This window comes from Canis lupus, chromosome 27 (assembly GCF_003254725.2).
Source record: "Canis lupus dingo isolate Sandy chromosome 27, ASM325472v2, whole genome shotgun sequence".
NCBI classification, from domain to species: Eukaryota; Metazoa; Chordata; class Mammalia; order Carnivora; family Canidae; genus Canis; species Canis lupus.
In genome coordinates this window covers 41,471,412-41,490,726 of record NC_064269.1, presented here as the reverse complement: position 1 = coordinate 41,490,726, position 19,315 = coordinate 41,471,412, and the positions used below count along the sequence as shown (strand labels likewise).

At 47.2% G+C, this 19,315-nt stretch overlaps 1 protein-coding gene and 1 long non-coding RNA gene across 4 annotated transcripts in view; one reads left to right on the top strand and one right to left on the bottom strand.

Moving 5' to 3' along the window:
• PRMT8 (protein arginine methyltransferase 8) overlaps nt 1-11,734 on the top strand; it is a 93,311-nt gene extending 81,577 nt beyond the window's left edge. For all 3 annotated transcript variants that reach the window (XM_049102802.1, XM_049102800.1, XM_049102801.1), the window contains 3 exons: nt 1,409-1,559; nt 9,952-10,073; nt 10,844-11,734. In XM_049102802.1, the coding sequence (XP_048958759.1) occupies nt 1,409-1,559; nt 9,952-10,073; nt 10,844-10,927 (357 nt within the window). In that variant the 3' untranslated portion in view covers nt 10,928-11,734. The remainder of the gene's footprint in view (nt 1-1,408; nt 1,560-9,951; nt 10,074-10,843) is intronic.
• LOC125753864 (uncharacterized) lies at nt 1,149-9,930 on the bottom strand. The gene is made up of 3 exons (XR_007406569.1): nt 8,652-9,930; nt 8,402-8,438; nt 1,149-3,810 (listed from the first exon to the last, which is right to left on the bottom strand). It is a non-coding gene; the product is annotated as an uncharacterized LOC125753864 (long non-coding RNA).
• Nucleotides 11,735-19,315: the final 7,581 nt, after the last annotated feature.

Genomic DNA, 19,315 nt, shown 5'->3' with positions numbered 1-19,315 from the left:
GATACATATAGAGATCATACATCATTCTGTGTCTTCCCTGCTCTTGTTTCCCTATTCTCAGACCCCTCTTCTAATTATCCCAACATACTCCATCATCTGGGCCTCAGGAGAGCCCCTTGGAACCAGTCTAGGCACACAGATACCTATCTGGCTCTTACAGAGTCTTCACCCTGACAACGGGAAGCTTCCTTAGACCTCACTGAAAGCTGCCTGGATGCCTCTAAGGCTCTTGGAAGGTTTGCCCTGTCTCATCAGAGCCAGCAAACAGCAGGTCAGCATCCTTCACACAGAAAAGAACAGCACATTGCAAACTGTCTTTCATTATACTTACTCCCCACGCAACATTGATTTTCAGCCACTTCCCAACTGAAATTGTTAGAATTATTAGTTCTTTGTGTTCTCCATTTCCCGACCAGAACTGAAAAACTCCTACTTCTTATTTCTTTCTTTCTTTCTTTCTTTCTTTCTTTCTTTCTTTCTTTCTTTCTTTCTTTCTTTCTTTCTTTCTTTCTTTCTTTCTTCTCTCTCTCTCTCTCCCTCCCTCCCTCCCTCCCTCCCTCCCTCCCTCTCTTTCTTTCTTTCTTTCTTTCTTTCTTTCTTTCTTTCTTTCTTTCTTTCTTTCTTTCTTTCTTTTTCTCCTTCCTTCCTTCTCTCTCTTCCTCCTTTTTCTTTCCTCCCTTTCTTCCTTCTCCTTCCTTCCCTCCCTCTCTCTCACTTTTTCTTTCTTCCATCCAGGCCTGGTATAAATGGCCAGCAGAACTTCCCTCAGTCAAGTCTGTGACTATGGGTGGGCTCAGGTCCTCATTCTCAAGATAATACTTATGTCTCCTGTTGCTGGGAACTTGAATATCAAAAACCTGGGAAATGACTAATATGGTTCACACAAATCATGGGGGAGGCTTGATAAAGCACAGATTGCTGTTTTCATTCATAGGTCTGCGATGCCCTCCCCACCCCCACCCCACTAAATACGTGCACCCAGGTGATGCTAATGCCCATCATCCCAGACTGCACTTTGAGAACCAGGGAAGGGAGCAATGTTGAGGTGGACTGCTCTGAGGCTGCTCAGATAGGCTCAGAAATGCTCTGTCTCATCAATCTTCCTCTCCCCTCTCCTCCTTCTCCCCCATAACCCCTCATCCCCAGAAAACTGACCTTCTAAGTTCTGTCCCCCTCACATTCTGATTCAAATGTATTTGCACCATTGCCTGAGCATACCCCACCCTAGAAAGGATGGAGGAGATCACTGGGAGGGTGGTAGGTGGGCCTGGGGAGCCACCCCCAAAGTAATGACACTCCCAGAGAGTCTACTGTTGGTGGTCTTCCACGAGAAGGAAAGTGCTACTGACCAGGACTCAGAGCTGGTGGAGGCACTAAGTGTCGGCATTCTCTTTCCTCTGGGCCACAGGAAGTGGACATTTACACAGTGAAGACGGAAGAGCTGTCATTCACATCTGCCTTCTGCCTGCAGATACAACGAAATGACTACATTCATGCCCTGGTCACCTATTTTAATATTGAATTTACCAAGTGCCACAAGAAAATGGGGTTTTCTACAGGTGAGCCTTTTGTGGGCACTCACTTCAACCCTCCCCACCCTCCATGCTGAGGCTTTGCGGAAGTGACTGGGGCTGGCCTCCACCTGGGGGAAGGAAGGACCTGGGGCTAAGCCAGGGGCTCTTGCTTGGCATCCCATAAGCCTTCTCCAGCACTTCCCGCATGCATCTGGCTGCTGAAGGAGAAGGAAGCTGAAAGTGTATGTGGTGTGTGTGAAAAGGTAGATGAAGGTGTGTTTGAAAGTGTGTATGACCAAAGCTGAGAGTGTGTGTTGGGTAGGGAGAGGCAGGGGGGAAAGGCCCCATTTCAAAGGCACATTTGTTCATTTAATATTTACTGAGCATATTCTGTGTGAGGGGTAAGGATACAGAGTGGAGTAAGATTTCCCTATCTTCAGTGTCGTGCCCAGGTCTCTCAATACGCTACGGACTGTGTCTGTCTCGTTCCTTTCTTTGCTGTTTCCACCCTAATCCATCCTTCATTAAGTTCCTGACACAATTCCCCAAGAACACCTGTGCTCCCCCACCTCTCAGCCCTGCTTCAGATGTGTCTCGCTGCCTGCAATAGAGAACCCAAATGTCTTAGCCTGGTAAGACCCGGCCCCAGTCTGCTTCCATCACCTCATTCTCACTGCCCCTCCTTTGCTTGGCCTTCCTCTCCTGTTCCTTCACTGCACACACAGCCCAGTCGCACTGAGCACCTTGCAGTCCCCAAATTTAGCAAGGCTTCTTAAGTCCCTAGGCCATGGTCTCTGCACATGCCGACCCCTTGTTCATCCAGGTGAGCCACGGGGACAGGCAGATCTTTTGTCAGAGGCTTTTGTCATCGTCATCTCCTTTCTCCCTGGATGCATCTGCTAGGGCTGCCATAACAAAGCACTACAGGCTGGTGGTTTAAACTACAGAAATTTATCTCTCGCAGTTCTGGAAGATCGAAATGTCAGCAGGTTTGGTCTCTCCTGAGGCTCTCTTCTTGGCCTGCAGGTGGCCTCCTTCTCTGTGTCCTCACATGGCCTTTCCTCTCTGTGTGTGTGCACTCCTGATGTCTCTGTGTGTGTCCTAATCTCCTCTTTCTAAAAGGACACCAGCCACACTGGATTAGGGTCCACCCAGAGGCCTTATTTTAAAGCCCTCTTTAAAGGCCCTGTCTCCAAACATAGTCATATTCTGAGGGACAGGGCCTTAGGGCCTCAGCTCATGAATTGTGGAGGCCACCATCCAGCTCCAAGAACCTCCCCATCCCTGCCCCTCACCTGGCCAACTCCAGCACAGGCCTCATCTCTCACCTCAGCTATGACTCGAGGCCCTCCTTCACTCCTGGTCAAAGTTAGGCGTCCTTCATGGGGCTCCCTGCCCTCCCAGGCTTCCATCATTTAGTCAGTTAGATGGTGTAAAAAAGAGGAGGTAGTATAAAAAGTCAAGGAAGAAATCCTGCTCCCACTCATCCCAGCCCTGTGCCTCAGAGGCATCACATGTTAATAATTTCTTTTGTATCCTTCCAAATTATTTCAATGGTACACAAGCACATGCATAACTATATACACCTTTTATTTGGCTTTTTATTTGAAATACTTCTCATATGAAGTTGCAAAAATAATTCATAGAGTTCTGCAAACCCTTTACGTGGTTCCCCCATTGGTGGCATCTTATGTAAGTATAGTACCATATCCAAACTACACCTTTTTTTAAAAACACAGGTGGCTTGTACTAAACACACTGCCCTCTGCCACCTTGTCTTAACTTAAGAATGTACCTTGGAGATCCTTCCACAGACTCACAGACATAGCTAACATATTTTTTTTAACAACTACACAGGATTTCAGTGACAATGATCCTCTTTTACCTGTGTATTGAAGGGGCAAGAGACTTATCGAACCCCTCCCAGAAGGGCTTTTCCCAGAACTGGTGTCTCCTGACCACCAATACCACAATATTCTGGTCTCTATCATCCAGACCAGTGCTGGTACCCCCTGTCTTGGGAAAAAACAGAGACCTCCAATCTGTGTTATTTCCAACTACTACCCTCCTTAGAGGGGCAACAGGTGAGATTATCTCCCGGGTAGTCAGGTATAGTCAGGAGGGGGAAGGGAGGTCTTACTTGAACCTTGAAGGGTGGGTAAGACTCAGCCTCAGCAGTGGCAGCAAGTGGGAGGGCTGAGGACCATGGCTGTAACTGGAAGCCAGGGATGAAGCCATAGCAACTGGCCCTGCCTCTACTATCTTCAGGACGATGACTCCTCTGGGGCCTGCCCTGCTGTAGGTGAGAGAAAGTGTAGTGAGGGCACTCTGGAAAAAGTTCTGTGTCTATAAAGCCTAGGATCCAGCCCATAGCTCTCAGCCCATTACTCTCAGCTCTCCCTTCCCTGAGTTTATTTCCATTTCTTGAAGTCAAGCAGACAGCCTGGACCCCTGTCCAGAGACGGCTCTCTGGCTCTGTGGTGTCAGGAACAACATTCCTGATGCCTCCACATGAAGAAGGCTTGGTTAATCTCAAGTTCAGAATCAAAGAAGGTGGTCCTGGGCTGTCTCGGGGATGGTGAGGATTTGCCCTCAGCATTAAAGTCTCCAACCTATAGGTGCAATTTCTTCCTGCTCTGTGGTCGCAGCCACACTGTGGTTCCTCACAAGTCCCTATGAGAGAAATGACAAGGTCTGCATTTCATAGGCTCAAAGACCATGGGTCTAGATCAAGGTCTGAGCTCACCGATCTGTCTCTTTGCAGCTATGGTGTTTTGTTGCCTCCTCTTTGCCCAGAACCCCAGAAATAGGGGTCTGAAAAGTCACCCAAAGGTCCTGCAGTCTTCCACTTCCCATGCTTTCGTGCAGAGGTTCTCAAAGTGTGGTCCATGGCTGGCAGCATCAGCATCACTTGGGAACTTGTTAGCAATGAAAATTCTCAGGACTTACCCCAGACCTTCTGAACCAGAAACTCTGGGGTGAGGCCCAGAAACCTGTGTCTTACCAAGTCCTGTAGGTGACTGTGATGCACAAATGCCCAAGAACCACTGCCCTGGCACAACGGCCTGAACAAGGTGATTGTGAATTTGGCCCCTATTGATGCCTTTCTGGGAAGGGAATTCCATCTCTTTGCTATCATATGCCCTCTTTTCTCATCAAGGCCAATGCCTTCTGGCTGGTGTAGGTCCCTCTTGCTGTAGCATCTCCATAGAGATCAGGGGAAATAACTTGTTTAGCCGCTTCCTCAGCCACCTGGGGGAATATCCACAGGAGGTTTTGCTTCCAGCATGTGGCAAACATCTTTACCAGGTAGTGTGGGTTTGGTAGTGGCCTTTTCAGACCCTCTGTACTCTGACTACATAGAAAAGAGCATTTGCTTTTGGTTTTTAAGGCCCTCAGATGCATCGAATTAGATTAATCCTAATTCCTGGTTCATGATATCATTGAGTCAGGCACAGCTCACTTTTTGCTTATTTATTTATTCATATAATGAACATCTATGAACTCACCACTAAGTCAGTAACTAGAATGTAAATAAAGTATTATTAACTAGCATGCAATAGTAACTAGAAAGAAATGTATTACTGTTATTAGAATGTAAATATATTTGTTAATATCAAGAAATAAACTATTACTAATTAGAATATAAATATTAACTGGAAGTACATTATTAATTAATATAATGGTACCATTTATAATTAACAAGTAAATTAATTCACAGTCACATAATTAATCCCTGTGAGCTCACCACCTAACTAAATGGATGCTCCATCCCATCTCATCATCCCCCCATGTTGCCTCTAGATGAACATTATGCTGAATAATTTTATGTTCTTTATCCCCTTGCTATTTAAAAAAAAGTTTTATCACATCTATATGTATGTCAGAACACTGTATTGTTTGGTCTCAGCTGTTTTTGAACTTCATGCAGAGTGTAGTCTGCTGTATGTACCCACTTCCCATCGACCGCCTGCCAAGCTTTCTTTCTCAGCCCAGCCACAGCTGGCTCTGGGGGGCCCACTCAAAAGCACATCATGTTGTGTGCAGCTTGAAAACAATCCCTGTTAATGGCTCTGACGTCTCCTCTCTGCAGCTCCAGGCAGAAGCTGCTGCAAATGGGCACAGGAGCCCAGGGGTCCAGGCTGTGCCAGCCAGTGGGCATAGCCTCCCCAGTCCTTGGACACATCCTCAGTGGGTAGGGGCAGGAAGTGGAAACTGGGTCCCTTGGGGCAGCCAGAGTGGGTGGAGGAGCAGTAGCTTGAGTAGAAGCAGACCTGGGTTAGAGTTGTAGTTTTTCTAGGAGTCAGCCAGTAGGGTGGCCAGACATAGGAGATGGGCCTTAAGTAAGTTACTTTCCGGGCCTTGGGCTCATTATGTGTGAAATGATGCAGTGGGACCTACATCCTAGCAGCCCCTACCTGCTTTGCCATCCGATGACAGTGAATAATTATCTCAGGTCAAAGAAACTTCTTGGCATGTAGTCTTTCATTCTCCAAGAAGCTTCTGACCCCTTGGGGAATATTGGAAATTTATAGCTAGGAAAAGGACTAAATTTCAGAAAAAGCTACCATCCACTTGGCCACTGAGAAGTGAAACAGGAAGCAGGATTCCATTTTCTGAAAGTGGATTTCCCTTTCAGAAAGCACCAGGAAAAAGTCTTGTGAGAGGTCTTTGCCATTTGTTCCTACTGTCCCCTGAGCTCTGCATCCCTGTCCTTGGTCATGAGAACAACCCAGCTACCTGAGTGTCTTCTCACTTAGGCTGCAGGATGTGAGGGGGAGGCAAGGCTGTATTGGTTGCTGTTTTCCAAATTCAGGACCATATGTGGCACATGACAGACATCCTGAATTGATGTCTGCTGAATGAAGGAATGCATGCAGGGGGGCAATACTTGTCCCACTCACTTCAAAATATAGAACAAAAGCTGTCCATAATATAGAGCCCAGAGAGACTGTGAAGGGGAGGGAGAAAAGGAGACCCTGGCATGGGGGGTCAAGATATTAAGAGTATAAAGATATTTTTGTAATAGGGAAAGCCAAAAGTCAGTTACCTGATCTTGAGTGTTATGGTTGGGGCAGGACAGAGAGAGGGAAAGACTCATTCACTGAGGAGAACTCTAGATGTCAAGCATAAGGCTCACCTTTATGCCTAGCACCTTTCTAGATGTTTCCCCAGCATATTCTAGATCACTACAGTGAGGCAGCCCATCTTTGCAGGTTAGAGCCATAGATTATGGATAAATAAAATGATATATATATATATATATATATATATATATATATATCACTTCCCATGATAATTATATGGGAGATATATTATAATGGCTTATTATATTATATAATGGCTTATTATAATGGCCTAGCAATACCCTAACATGGGCCTAATGTGTCATAGGTAGAGTGACCATATAATTGATCTTTCAGTTAAGGACACTTTTGATAGTGAAAAGGAGAGTTGTTCATAGTTAAACCAGGAAGACAAGTAAAATGGAGCTGTCCTGGGCACAGCAGATTTGGTCACCCTTAGTATGCCCTTTCCCCCTGGTCATCCCTTCTAATCCTCAAAGTACCTGGGGAGGTAAATATCACACCCCACATTCTGCAGATGTAGAAAATGAGCCCCAGGGTTGTAGGGAAAACACATGGCAATATGGAAGCAGGAAACTGGACCTGTTGTTGCCTAATTAAATGTCCTTTCCACTCTTGCCCACCCAGAGATGTTATTAGATGTAAACGAGTGGGTTTGCACAGTGATTTCAGCCATGCTGTGTGTCTACAGGACCTGGGGGGAGTGGGATTTTTATGTCTTGACAAGTCTGCCCCCTTTCACATCCCCCACAATGACTGAATTCAAGTCTCCTGGAGTAGAGTCAAGACATCTGAATTTTAATCAGTTTTTCCTGGACACCTCAATGGAGAATTAGTATTGTAAAAGTTGGTTTAGACAATTTGTCCACGGCTAATGGACCCATCACAGAAATGAACCTTTTGGGGAGGTTCTCAAACTTTTGATGTTGATGGCAAAGGAAAAAAAGTCAATTTCCTCAAACCCAAGGCTGGCATATTTTTTGGACCACTCAGACACACCTAGGCTTGATGCCTGCCAAACCTGAGCCGGTGAAATCTCTGGGACTTTCCTAAGGCATCTGGTTAGGTGACAGAAGGAAGCTGCTTGAATCTCCTTGCCTGAAGATCTTTAAGAACAGGAAAGACACCTGTCTGAGTGGCGTAGGAAGAAGTAGAGGGAAGAGTGCTGTCAGTCATACACTGCCATTCTCTGCACACACCAGAGACCATCTTTTGACAATTTATTTAGGTGTAGTTGGCAGGGAAGGTGCTGGGACATATGGACTTTCTAGACAGCGGTATGCCTTAGAGGCCATGAAGGCGGGATATGTTTAGGGATCTAGGATCTGAGAGGCATAGACTGCACATTCATGATCCTCCTTTGAGCTTTTCCAAATGCTCAGACTGCTTTTTCCTGGCCATGACCTTGAGTTTGCATTGATTTCCCAAACGCACACATTGAAGGCTATGCAAGTCCTTAACCAAACCACTAACATTTGATCAAGCTAGTTCATTGCAAATGGTGAGGACAGACTCTTCACTACCATTTAAATAGATCTTGGGGTTTGTAAGATCTTAGAGATGACCTGGTCTGACTCAGCACATGATGAATTCCCAGTCAGTGGTTGTTATAGGAACACCTGGAGGCTGGACTTCTAGTAGCTCAGACAAATGTGGAACAGCCCTAATTTTTCCTGATGAATTAAAAATCTACCTTCTAGTAATTCCCAGTGACTCTTTGTTCTACCTCTAATGCCTTATGTAAGGCCACATGTAAGTCTTTACATGTGACAGATTTTGAAGTATTTGAAAGGCACTTACTATATTCTCCCAAGTCTTCTCATTTTTAGCTCTGGTCCTAAGCAAAGAGAAAATAAGTATTAATGAGTCCTGCATCCAGGTGGAGGAAGGTAAGATCCTAAAGGGCCAAGAGGAACTTACTATAATGGGTTCTTCTACTAGCTATAGTTTTCAAAGTCTCCAATGTAATTGAACATATCTGGGTACCTTGAAGCATAACAAAGTGTCTGCTATTTGGGTTTTTGCCATTGTTCATTTATTCAGTACTTACAGATCTAGCAAGTGTGGTGGTAGACACTGAGGATATCACAGTAAACAAGCTTGGCATGGTGCCTGTCCTCATGGAAATTTCAGTCTCGTGGAGAAAGCAAACAGCTGAAAAAAGACAAAGGCATTTATGCTACAGTGTGATAGGCACTATGGTAGCATAAGCTCAGGGTGGATCTTCAGGCAAAACTTCCCAGAGAAAGTGACTCTGAAGGATGAGGAAGAGAAAGCCTGCTGAACAGGGAGGGAAGAATATGCCAAAGACCATTGGTGCTGAGGAAGATGGCCCATAAGTAGGACCCATCATTTGACTGTAGAACATGTAGTGTGCCAAGAGAGTCTGGATGGAATTTAATGGCAAATATGAAGGGGGTGTGCCAGCATCCATGCAGCTTTGGATCATACAGAAAGAGTGAGCTGTGGACCAGTAGTGGGGTTCTTGGATGAGAGCTATCCCTTATTTTCTTTTTTAAAGATTTTTTTATTTATTTGAGAGAGAGAGCGAGAGAGAGAGAGAGAGAGAGCATGCACATGTGAATGAGTGGGGCAGGGGAAGGGGCAGACGGAGAAGGAAGGAGAGAATCTCAAGCAGACTCCTCGCTGAGCATGGAGCCTGATGTGAGGCTCCATCTCATGACCCTGAGATCATGACCTGAGCTGAAATCAAGAGCCAGAGACTCAACTGACTGAGCCACACAGGCACCCTCATTTCTTTTTGATCCAGTTTGGAGGACCCCACAGTAGCCTTGGGCCAAGTATACTAGGTTTGGTTCTAGGGCTGAGAAGTGGCTGGGAAAGCTATGTGTAGGCTGTGGGTATCAGTGGGACACCGGTTTAGCTATGGAATTTGCATACATGATGTCATTTAAAGGGAGACAGGATGACCCTACTCTACAAATCTCCCCTTTAAACTGTCTGAACATCTTCACTCTGTTGAACTAATTTAAAAAACAGTAGCATTTTGAGTTTCATTTGTGTTAATGAGTTTAGTTGGTGAGAGGGTATTCACCCCACCCCCTTGGTGAACTTGTATTATGAGCAACTTTATCTTCTGATTCCCTACTAAAATCAGCAGCCTTGAGGAGATGGGAATTTGATGGAAGGAGGAGCACTGGGGCTGAGTGAGGATTCCTAGGGCATGGAGGCAGACCACAGGGGCTAGGCGTTGACCCTGCAAGAGTGCTGGGAGTTGGTTCAGTGAGTCCAAGAAGAAGCCCAGCAACTTCCAGGCAGGGTCTCAGTCTCAGTTCTTCTGGAGATATCTTCTCTGACCCTTCCTTCCCACCTCCCTGTTCTCCCCTCAGCCCCTGATGCCCCCTACACCCACTGGAAGCAGACTGTCTTCTACTTGGAAGATTACCTCACTGTCCGGAGAGGGGAGGAAATCTATGGGACCATATCCATGAAGCCAAATGCCAAAAATGTTGTGAGTACTGAGGCAGTCTCTGCCTGGGCTGGGGTCAGAGAGAGAAAGGGACCCATGGAACTGACTCCTGGGAGCTCCCAGGACCCCCTCACCCAAGTGCCCAGGTGCCTTGTGTACAACCAGACAAGGTCCCAGGGGAGGAGCAGTAGAAAACCAGGTTTAGATCTGACTGGCTGTTGTTGAAGGCCTCTAGCCGTGGCACCTTAAAACTCAAGGGTGATAGATTTTTCCATAGACCCCACTCTGGACTCTCAGCCTTGAGGACAGCTTCCAATTCTTCATCCAAGGGGCTTTGAACACAGAGGCTGTTGTCATGGGTTTCAGCTCATTTAGAACAGCCCAGCCAGGAAATAGCAGCTTCTGGTGGCCTGGAAGATATTCAGTTCACATTTCTTCAGTGGGGCCTGGGGGGTTGGGGATTGTGTGATTCTTTTTGAGTAACCGCGGGTGCAAACATGTGTGTTGAAAGAGTCTAGAGAATGCTTTGAGGGTTGTGCCACAGAAGACTCAACACCCTACTCTGTTTTCTCTCAGGATAAAATCAGAGGGAACATTTCTATATTATAACAGGAAGGGTTTAGGTTAGAAATCAAAGAACTTCCTGTGAGGATAATGAGACACCAGAATAGATTCCTGAGGGCTGTTCGTGGGAACCCCTTGGCTAGAAAACCTTAGAAACACGGTAGTTACCCATCCCTCTGCCTGCAGGAGTGGGTGGTGCCTGCGTTGCTACCACACTAATGCCGGGACCCTTTGCTCCTTCTTTGCAGCGAGACCTCGATTTCACAGTAGATTTGGATTTTAAGGGACAGCTGTGTGAAACATCTGTATCTAATGACTACAAAATGCGTTAGCACATGAGGGAAGCTGCAGAGAGCGAGCAAGAAGAGAAACTCTTACCTCGATCTGCGGCTCTGTCACAAGGAATACCGTTTGCAGGACTACACACTCGAAAACCAGAGTTTTAAATTCTGCCTTGAAGATTGGTGAACTCACCAGGGCTCCCGTGAGCCCTGCCACTGGACAGAGAGCCTCCAGCTCCTCAGCTCTGCTCTGGGAGCCCTTCACAGAGGCTTTGTTGTCGCCGACAAAGAGCAACCTCCAGTGCTGTGGCTGGGACCCCGAGGATGGAAAAGTACACATGTATACCCATTGTCCTCCTTAACTGTGAACCTCCGGAACTTCCAAGTTTTGCATGCTGCAGGCATCTAGGACAGATTGCTTCACTAGAACCTGGAGACATAGTGTCTTTGATAGCATAAGCCAGATTACCTATCTGTGAGGTGGTGTGTGCGTGTGTGTGGGTGTGTGCGTGTGTGTGCGTGTGTGTATGTGCACAGCATATATATTAGTTTCTTTACCCACAATACCTGTATATGGGTATATTTCTGTATTCATTCAGGGTGTGTGTGTGTGTGCGCGCGAGTGCGTACGTGCGTGTGCGTAGAATATCTATTACTCTCAGAGGAGATTCTGTTGCTTTCAAATAGGAATTTGTTTTGTGATTAGTTCTCCCCCTTCCCCATCCCCTACAGATGTTAAGCAACTATGAAATGTTCTCTGTACTAGCTCTGGTCTCCTTTTGACTAGACTGTGGCTCTGAACCCTGAGCATAGTACCACGCACTCTGTTGGCACTCAATAAATGCACATGAGAGCGAAGCGATGGCCTGGCTGTGTTGCTAGTGCTCCGGGGTGGGAGGCATCGGAGGACAACAGAGGCCACACGGCAATTGAAGATCAAAGGAGCAACAGATGCTGCTCCCAGCTCCCAGAAGGCAGCTCATGGTAGAAGCAGCCATGAAGTCAGGACTGGTCCAACGGCACATTCCCTGCAAACTCTTGGGGTGGGAAAAGGGACTTACCGGTAAGGTGGGGAGATGTGAGCTAACCAAGGGTGCTTTGTGTGTGTGTGTGTATTTTTTTATTGGAGTTTGATTTGCCAACATATGGTATAACACCCAGTGCTCATCCCGTAGGTGGCCCCCTCAGTGCCCGTCACCCAGTCACCCCATCCCCCCACCCACCTCCCCTTCCAATACCCCTTGTTCATTTCCCAGAGTTAGGAGTCTCTCGTGTTTTGTCACCCTCTCTGATTTTTCCCACTCATTTTCTCTCCTTTCCCCTATTTTCACTATTTTTTATATTCCCCATATGAGTGAGACCATATGATGATTGTCCTTCTCCGATTGACTTACTTCCTCAGCATAATACCCTCCAGTTCCAATCACATCGAAACAAATGGTGGGTATTCGTTGTTTCTAATGGCTGAGGAATATTCCATTGTATACATAGACCACATCTTTATCCATTCATCTGTCGATGGACACCGAGGCTCCTTCCACAGTGTGGCTATTGTGGACATTGCTGCTAGAAACATTGGGGTGCAGGTGTCTCGGCTTTTCACTGCATCTGTATCTTTGGGGTAAATCCCCAGCAGTGCATATAGGGCAGCTCTATTTTTAACTCTTTGAGGAACCCCCACACAGTTTTCCAGAGTGGCTGTACCAGCTCACATTCCCACCAACAGTGCAGGAGGGTTGCCCCTTCTCCAACATTTGTTGTTTTCTGTCTTGTTAATTTTCCCCATTCTCACTGGTGTGAGGTGGTATCTCATCGTGGTATTGATTTGTATTTCCCTGATGGCAAGTGATGCGGAGCATTTTCTCATGTGCTAGTTGGCCATGTGTATGTCTTCTTCTTCTTCTTTTTTTAAAGATTTTTTTTAATTTATTCATGAGAGACACACACAGAGAGAGAGGCAGAGACACAGGCAGAGGGAGAAGTAGGCTCCATGCAGGGAGCCCGACGTCAGACCCAATCCCGGGACTCCAGGATCATGCCCTGGGCAGAAGGTAAGCACTAAACCACTGAGCCATCCAGGGATCTCCCATGAGTATGTCTTCTTTGGTGAAATGTCATGGTTCTTGTTTTTTCTCTCGTTGATATGATTTATCACATTGATTGTTTTAGGAGTGTTGAACCAACCTTGCATCCTGGGGATAAATCCCACTTGGTCATGGTGAATAATCTTAATGTATTGTTGGATCTATTGGCTAGTATCTTGTTGAGAATTTTTGCTTCTGTGTTCATCAGGGATATTGGTCTATAATTCTCCTTTTTGGTGGGATCTTTGTCTGGTTTTGGAATTAAGGTGTTGCTGGCCTCACAAAATGAGTTTGGAAGTATTCCATCGTTTTCTATCCTTTGGAACAGCTTTAATAGAATAGGTATTATTTCTTCCTTAAAAGTTTGATAGAATTCCCCTGGGAAGCCATCTGGCCCTGGACTTTGTGTCTTGGGAAGGTTTTGATGACTGCTTCAATTTCCTTCCTGGTTATTGGCCTGTTCAGGTTTTCTATTTCTTCCTGTTCCAGCTTTGGTAATTTGTGGTTTTCCAGAAATGCATCCATTTCTTCGAGATTGCCTAATTTATTGGCGTATAGCTGCTCATATTATGTTCTTAAAATCGTTTGTATTTCCTTGGTATTGGTTGTGATCTCTCCTCTTTCATTCATGATTTTATTAATTTGAGTCTTTTTTCTTTTTAATAAGGCTGGCTAATGGTTTATCTATCTTATTAATTCTTTCAAAGAACGAACTCCTGGTTTTGTTGATCTGTTCCACAGTTCTTCTGGTCTCTATTTCATTGAGTTCTGCTCAGATCTTTATTATCTCTCTTCTTCTGCTTGATGTAGGTTTTATTTGCTGTTCTTTCTCCAGTTCCTTTAGGTGTGAGGTTAGCTTGTGTATTTGAGTTTTTCCCAATTTTTGAGGGATGCTTGTATGGCGATGTATTTCCCTCTTAGGACTGCTTTTGCTGTATCCCAAAGATTTTGAACAGTTGTATCTTCATTTTCATTAGTTTCCATTAGTTTCTCTTTAATTCTTCTCTTATTTCCTGGTTGACTGATTCATCTTTTAGTAGGATGTTCTTTAACCTCCACGTGTTTTTCTTCCAAATTTCTTCTTGTGATTGAGTTCTAGTTTCAAAGTATTGTGGTCTGAAAATATGCAGGGCATAATCCCAATCTCTTGGTGTCAGCTAAAACCTGATTTGTGACTTAGTATGTGGTCTATTCTGGAAAAAGTTCCATGTGCACCAAGAGTGCTTTAGAAGAGAAGGCTACATGTAGCCTGGAGGGAGATCACGCTTAGGAACAGGAGATTCTCTGGGATATGCATCCTGCTGGGAGGGCCTGGAGAAAGCAGACAATGGAGGTCTTGGGTCCCTCCCTGGGAAGAGACTGGGGCAGGGTCCGAGTGGAAGGCCAGTGGAGGGATTGTCCTTGTCCAGGGTGCTGAGAGTTTGCAGCACCGCATGGTCTTGTCCCTGCTCCCTCACCCCTGACCAGTGGCTGGCCTGGTCTGTCACCCTCTGTGCTAACAGGAGCTCATCCACCTTGAATGGAGCCTTCTTACTGAGCCCAGGGAGACACTGGGTCCTAGGACAGTTCTCCAGGTTCCTCCTGCAGCTCTTTCTCCCAGCATGTTTGGTAAATCTCCAATGCTCTCACTTTCTTCAGCCCTGCCACCTCTCAGGTTCTAGATTCTGGCTCCATTGTGGAGAGGGCAGAACCAGATGAGGGATTTAAGTGGCTGGGAATGATAACCTAGGGGAAAGACAGGTCTTACCTGTGGGCAGGGACCCAGACTTAGCTGCCTTGAAGATTCAATTGCCAAGGAGCCTGAGGGTCTGCCTTTTTGCCATATGGGAAGGAACAGGACCAGGCTCCTGGGTCATGGAGGTGTAAGCTTACCTCTGCTTTCCATGCCCCGTGGACCTTGGGCAAGTCACATCACTTTCTTTATCACCACTGAGGAAAGGGAGATGGATTAGGTGAATGTTTTCCACACCGTGTCCTGGGGAGCCCTAGGGCTTGGGGGGAAGTGCCAGGGTCAAGTTGGGCAGAACTCTGGGTTTCCGTCTCTCCAGAATAAAACAAACAAGGAAATCCAATTCTTCCCTTGTCTGTTTTAATTTTCTTCGGGAAAAGGACTCTATTACTAAAGATAAAAATGAGGGATGCCTGGGTGGCTCAGTGGTTGAGCATCTAGCTTCAGCTCAGGTCATGATCCCAGAGTCCTGGGATCAAGTCCCACATCAGGCTCCCCTCAGGAAGCCTGCTTCTCTCTCTGCCTGTGTCTCTGCCTCTCTGTGTGTCTCTCATGAATAACTAAATAAAATCTTTTAAAAAGTAAATAAAAATGAAATAAAGAAATGAAAAGGAACCAAGAAAACCAAACTCCTCTGAAAATGATGTACTGAGGTGACCCCAGAGTCCTCCTGGCCCTAATACTCTGAGGTCAGTGTTATCTTGGACCTTATCTCTTTCCTTCTCTCCTGCTGTGAGTCCTGTGCAATTTCACCAAGAGCTGCTGCCAAGTAGCATTTGGGTCTCGGCTGGGTGCCCATCACTTGGCCCAGAACCACATTTCTCACTGACCTGCATCTTTATGCTATCTCTTGCCTGCATTGGCTCCAAAATATTCTCTCTGGGACCATCATCACTCAGAAAGGGGGACAGGCTCCGTGGGCAGATGTGTGTGTGTGTGTGTGTGTGGGGTCTTTGCTTAGCTTTTAAAGGGGGCCTCCTGAAGGCACACACAGCTCTGTGGTTGTTCCATTTGGCAGGCAAAGTGAATTTCAGTCCCCACTGCCCCTTGGTCTGGTGCTGTAGTGTAGTGCAAAAACTATACAACGGGGCTCAGAGGCTCAGAGAAAAGCTGTGCTGGACCCCTTAGAGCCCATGTTTGTTTCCTTCTAGCTAGTCAAAGGCTGTCTTGTGTTCCAATTTGGAGCCAATCATGCTTTCCATTGGTGACCTGTCAGCAAAATTGTAGCCTCAGTCCAAGCAAGGTAACCAGATAGATCTCTGTAAGATGGGAAATACAATGTACTTTGCCAGGTATGGTGAAATGTCTTGATTTGGTTTGGGTTTGGGTTATTCTTTAGCTTCTGAGATAGGTAATCTCATCTGTGTCATCTCCCCTGAGAGAGATATCCCAGGTGCTGGGAAGGAAGAAGGGCCATTTAGAGATAGTGGGTAGAGCTGAGCAGGCCCCAGATGGGGCAGAGGCAGAAGAGCCCTTGGCTTGGCTGTGGGTGGGGTGTCCTGGGGCTGGCAGTGCCCTTGTGAAGGATCAGTGTGACTCCAGCACCAATAGCCTTTACCCTTCCATAACATACTTGTTGGCTTCCCCAGAGTCCGGGGAGTGAGGGCAGATGCAACCCCACCCATTCTGTAGGGGAGGCCCACTGAGGTCCCGGAAGGAGGAGTGGAGTTGTAACAGAGTTGGACCATGACCACAGTCCCGCCCAGTGGCCCCTCCACTCCCCATGCTGATCCCTCTGAACCCAGGCCTGGAGGCCACTCGTATCTGCAGATACGTACAGCAAGCATCATGTAATGCTTTTCATCCACATGTGTTAGACGAGAAGGACAGGAAAACTTGAGGAGACAGCAGTGGATGTATTAGGAGAGGGAAGGGGGCTGGAGAATGACTTAGGGGTGGAGGCTCCCCCAGAGGGCATTTGAGGGAAACTCATCAGTGGGTTTTCACTGTGGTGGCATTTGGGGAACCTCTACATTCTGCCTTTCCTTGGGCAGGGAGCCCAGCCAAGCTGATGGAGGATCCCACCCATGGTCAAAGGGGTAAAATCATACATTGGTAGCTAACCAGGATGTGACCCCCACTCCACCAGTTGCTCTAGGCATTTGGGGCCTGCAGGCCTCCCAGACATCCCTGGGGCCCAGGGGACAACTGAGCTGAGCAGAGACCATGGGTCTTTCCAGCTACCAGAGGAAGAAGGTCACCCCTGCAGCTTACCCCAGCCCCGGGTCTCCAGCTTCTGCCACGCCATTCCTGGCGCTGCTCCTGGGCTGCAGGGCTGGAGCCTAGAGAGGCACAGCAGTCCCTTCCTCCTGCCCACTGAAATGCTCTAGTGGGAACTGTAATTTCCCTCTGATTTGGTAGAAAATAAGCAATATCTGCCTGGAGCATGTTCTGAATAGAAGTCGGTGTGTGAGATGAGGTCTTGGCATGACAGTAGAGATGCTGTAAAGATGACTTCACTTGTGAAAGCCTTTCTGTCTCTGACTCTGCTTTTTTTTCTTTTTAAAAAGACTGTAAAAAACCTATGAGTGGCACTCCTGTCTCTCTTCTTCCCTTCTTCCTCTTTGGGGGAACTTCTCCATTCCATTCCTAGTACTTCTTCCCAGATCCACAGCCACAGGGCCTTTTGTGATCTTATTTGGACTCTTCTACCTGAGTCACTCTGAGGACCATTGCATGTATGGTCTCTCTTTCCCACTTGAACGTAGGCTCCAAGGACAGGAACTGGCTTCTCTCTATCTCCTTGAACAGCATCGGGGGGCAGGTGGGAGGAGACAGGGTGACAGCTGGCCAGCTTGACTTCATGGAATGTGTCCAGGAGCCTTTCTAGGACTACCAGGCTCCTGTCTCTTCTATCTGTGGCCCTGGAGGCATGCTGACATTTTCCTTACTCTTGTAAAAGCCACCCCGTGGAGCTATCTTCCTTGTGCCAGACCCTCTCTGCTCCTCTGTCTCTATAGCCTTCATCTCCTCTTGGTGCCATAGTTGACACCTTATGTTGAAGCCCAGCCTGAATCCAGACCTCTGTAACAAAGTGAAATTAAGAAAGACATCTCGGACCATTCTCATGCCTTGGATCGATCAGTCACCTGGCTAAGGGTTTGTCCTTGGCTTAATAGCCAGCTGTGACCATGGGGTGATCTCCTTTCTTTAACCTTTGGGTCTCACATACTAGGGGAACTCTGTCTTATTCTCATACCCTACCCCACCCCTGCCACTGCACAGAGGTCCCCCACCCTGGAGCCCTCTTCCTGAAGACAGATTTTTCTGGGTCCCTGCCTGGAATCTTGAATAGCACCACTCTGCATACCTGGCTTCTGAGTGCAACCCCACCCATGTGGCACTTATCTTAGAACCTTGGGCTGCCACATGCTGTGCCCAACCCCTGGCCTGTGGTCTTGGGACTGCGAGGATAAGCCTGCTTGAGGTTGGGTGATCTCCTCACACCTGTGTAACCACAATGAATTTCCTGGCTCCATGTCTAGAGCCTCCCAGGCTGCCTTGAGCCCAATGCCTTAGAAGCAATGAGCTCATATTCAGCTAAGGCTCAGACATAACATGTTCAAGGATCAGAAGTTTGGCCAACAGCACTTATTGGATACTTAATGAATTCCAGGCCCTGAGCTGGCCAATGGCATGTAGCAGAGCCAGCAGGCATCACCCTACCCTCATGGCCTCACTCTCAGTTGTCAGTCTCTGGGCAGGCTGGGCTCACTCCTGCCCCCAAACTGAGAAATGAAGTCCCTCGGCCATGTTTCTAAACAGCCTGCTCTACCCTATCCCACCATATCCAGAGCCTGAGTGCAGCTTGGAACACAAGCTGTGTCAGTGTGAGTGGTGAGGTATTGGCCTCCTTAGCATCTCTCCTTCATTAAGCCTATGAAACAGGAAGAAAATATGCCTGAATTGCCCTGCTATCTATGAATTCCGTAGAAGGGCCCAGTCTGTCATAATCAGAGAATGACGGCCCGGAAGGAGGTCATTTATCACAGCAGAAGTGAAAAGGGTCTTTCCCAAATACTGGACTCTAGCTCACACCTCAGCCTCGGCAAACTGAGCAGAAGGAACTCCTGGGCTGCTGGGTCACTTGACCCAGGCCCTGCAGTCCCCCTTTCGAAAAGGCAGCATCAGTCACTGGACAGTCTGCCACAGGCTGTGAGGATTGGAGCCACAGACCAAGGCAAACCCCAGTGACGCCACTTACTAACTGTGACTTTGGGCAGGTCCCTCCACATCCACAAGACTCAAAAAGAGATGACCTGGATGAAATGAGATAAACATAAAGCATCTCTGGAACCAGTAAGGCACGATCGCAATTCCGGTTATATTTACTATTTTAATGATATTTCTGTCCTGCATTCCAACTCCATTATCGAGAAGCATACCTGGATGCCAGTGCCTGAGCCTGTGGGCTTCTGAGGGTCCTGGTGGGTGCAGGATCTGCTGTCAGAGCCACGGTCAGCAGCCAGCAAGGCCCCAGGACGGCAGGCCTGTCACTGCAGGTGACACACACATAGAGTTTCTGCCAAAAGCCCTGGGCTAAAGTGGCCTGCTTGGTGGCTCCTGTTCATTAGCTCTTTAAAGGCCTCACAAGTGGTTTGTGGAGATCTCCCAAACCTGCATCAG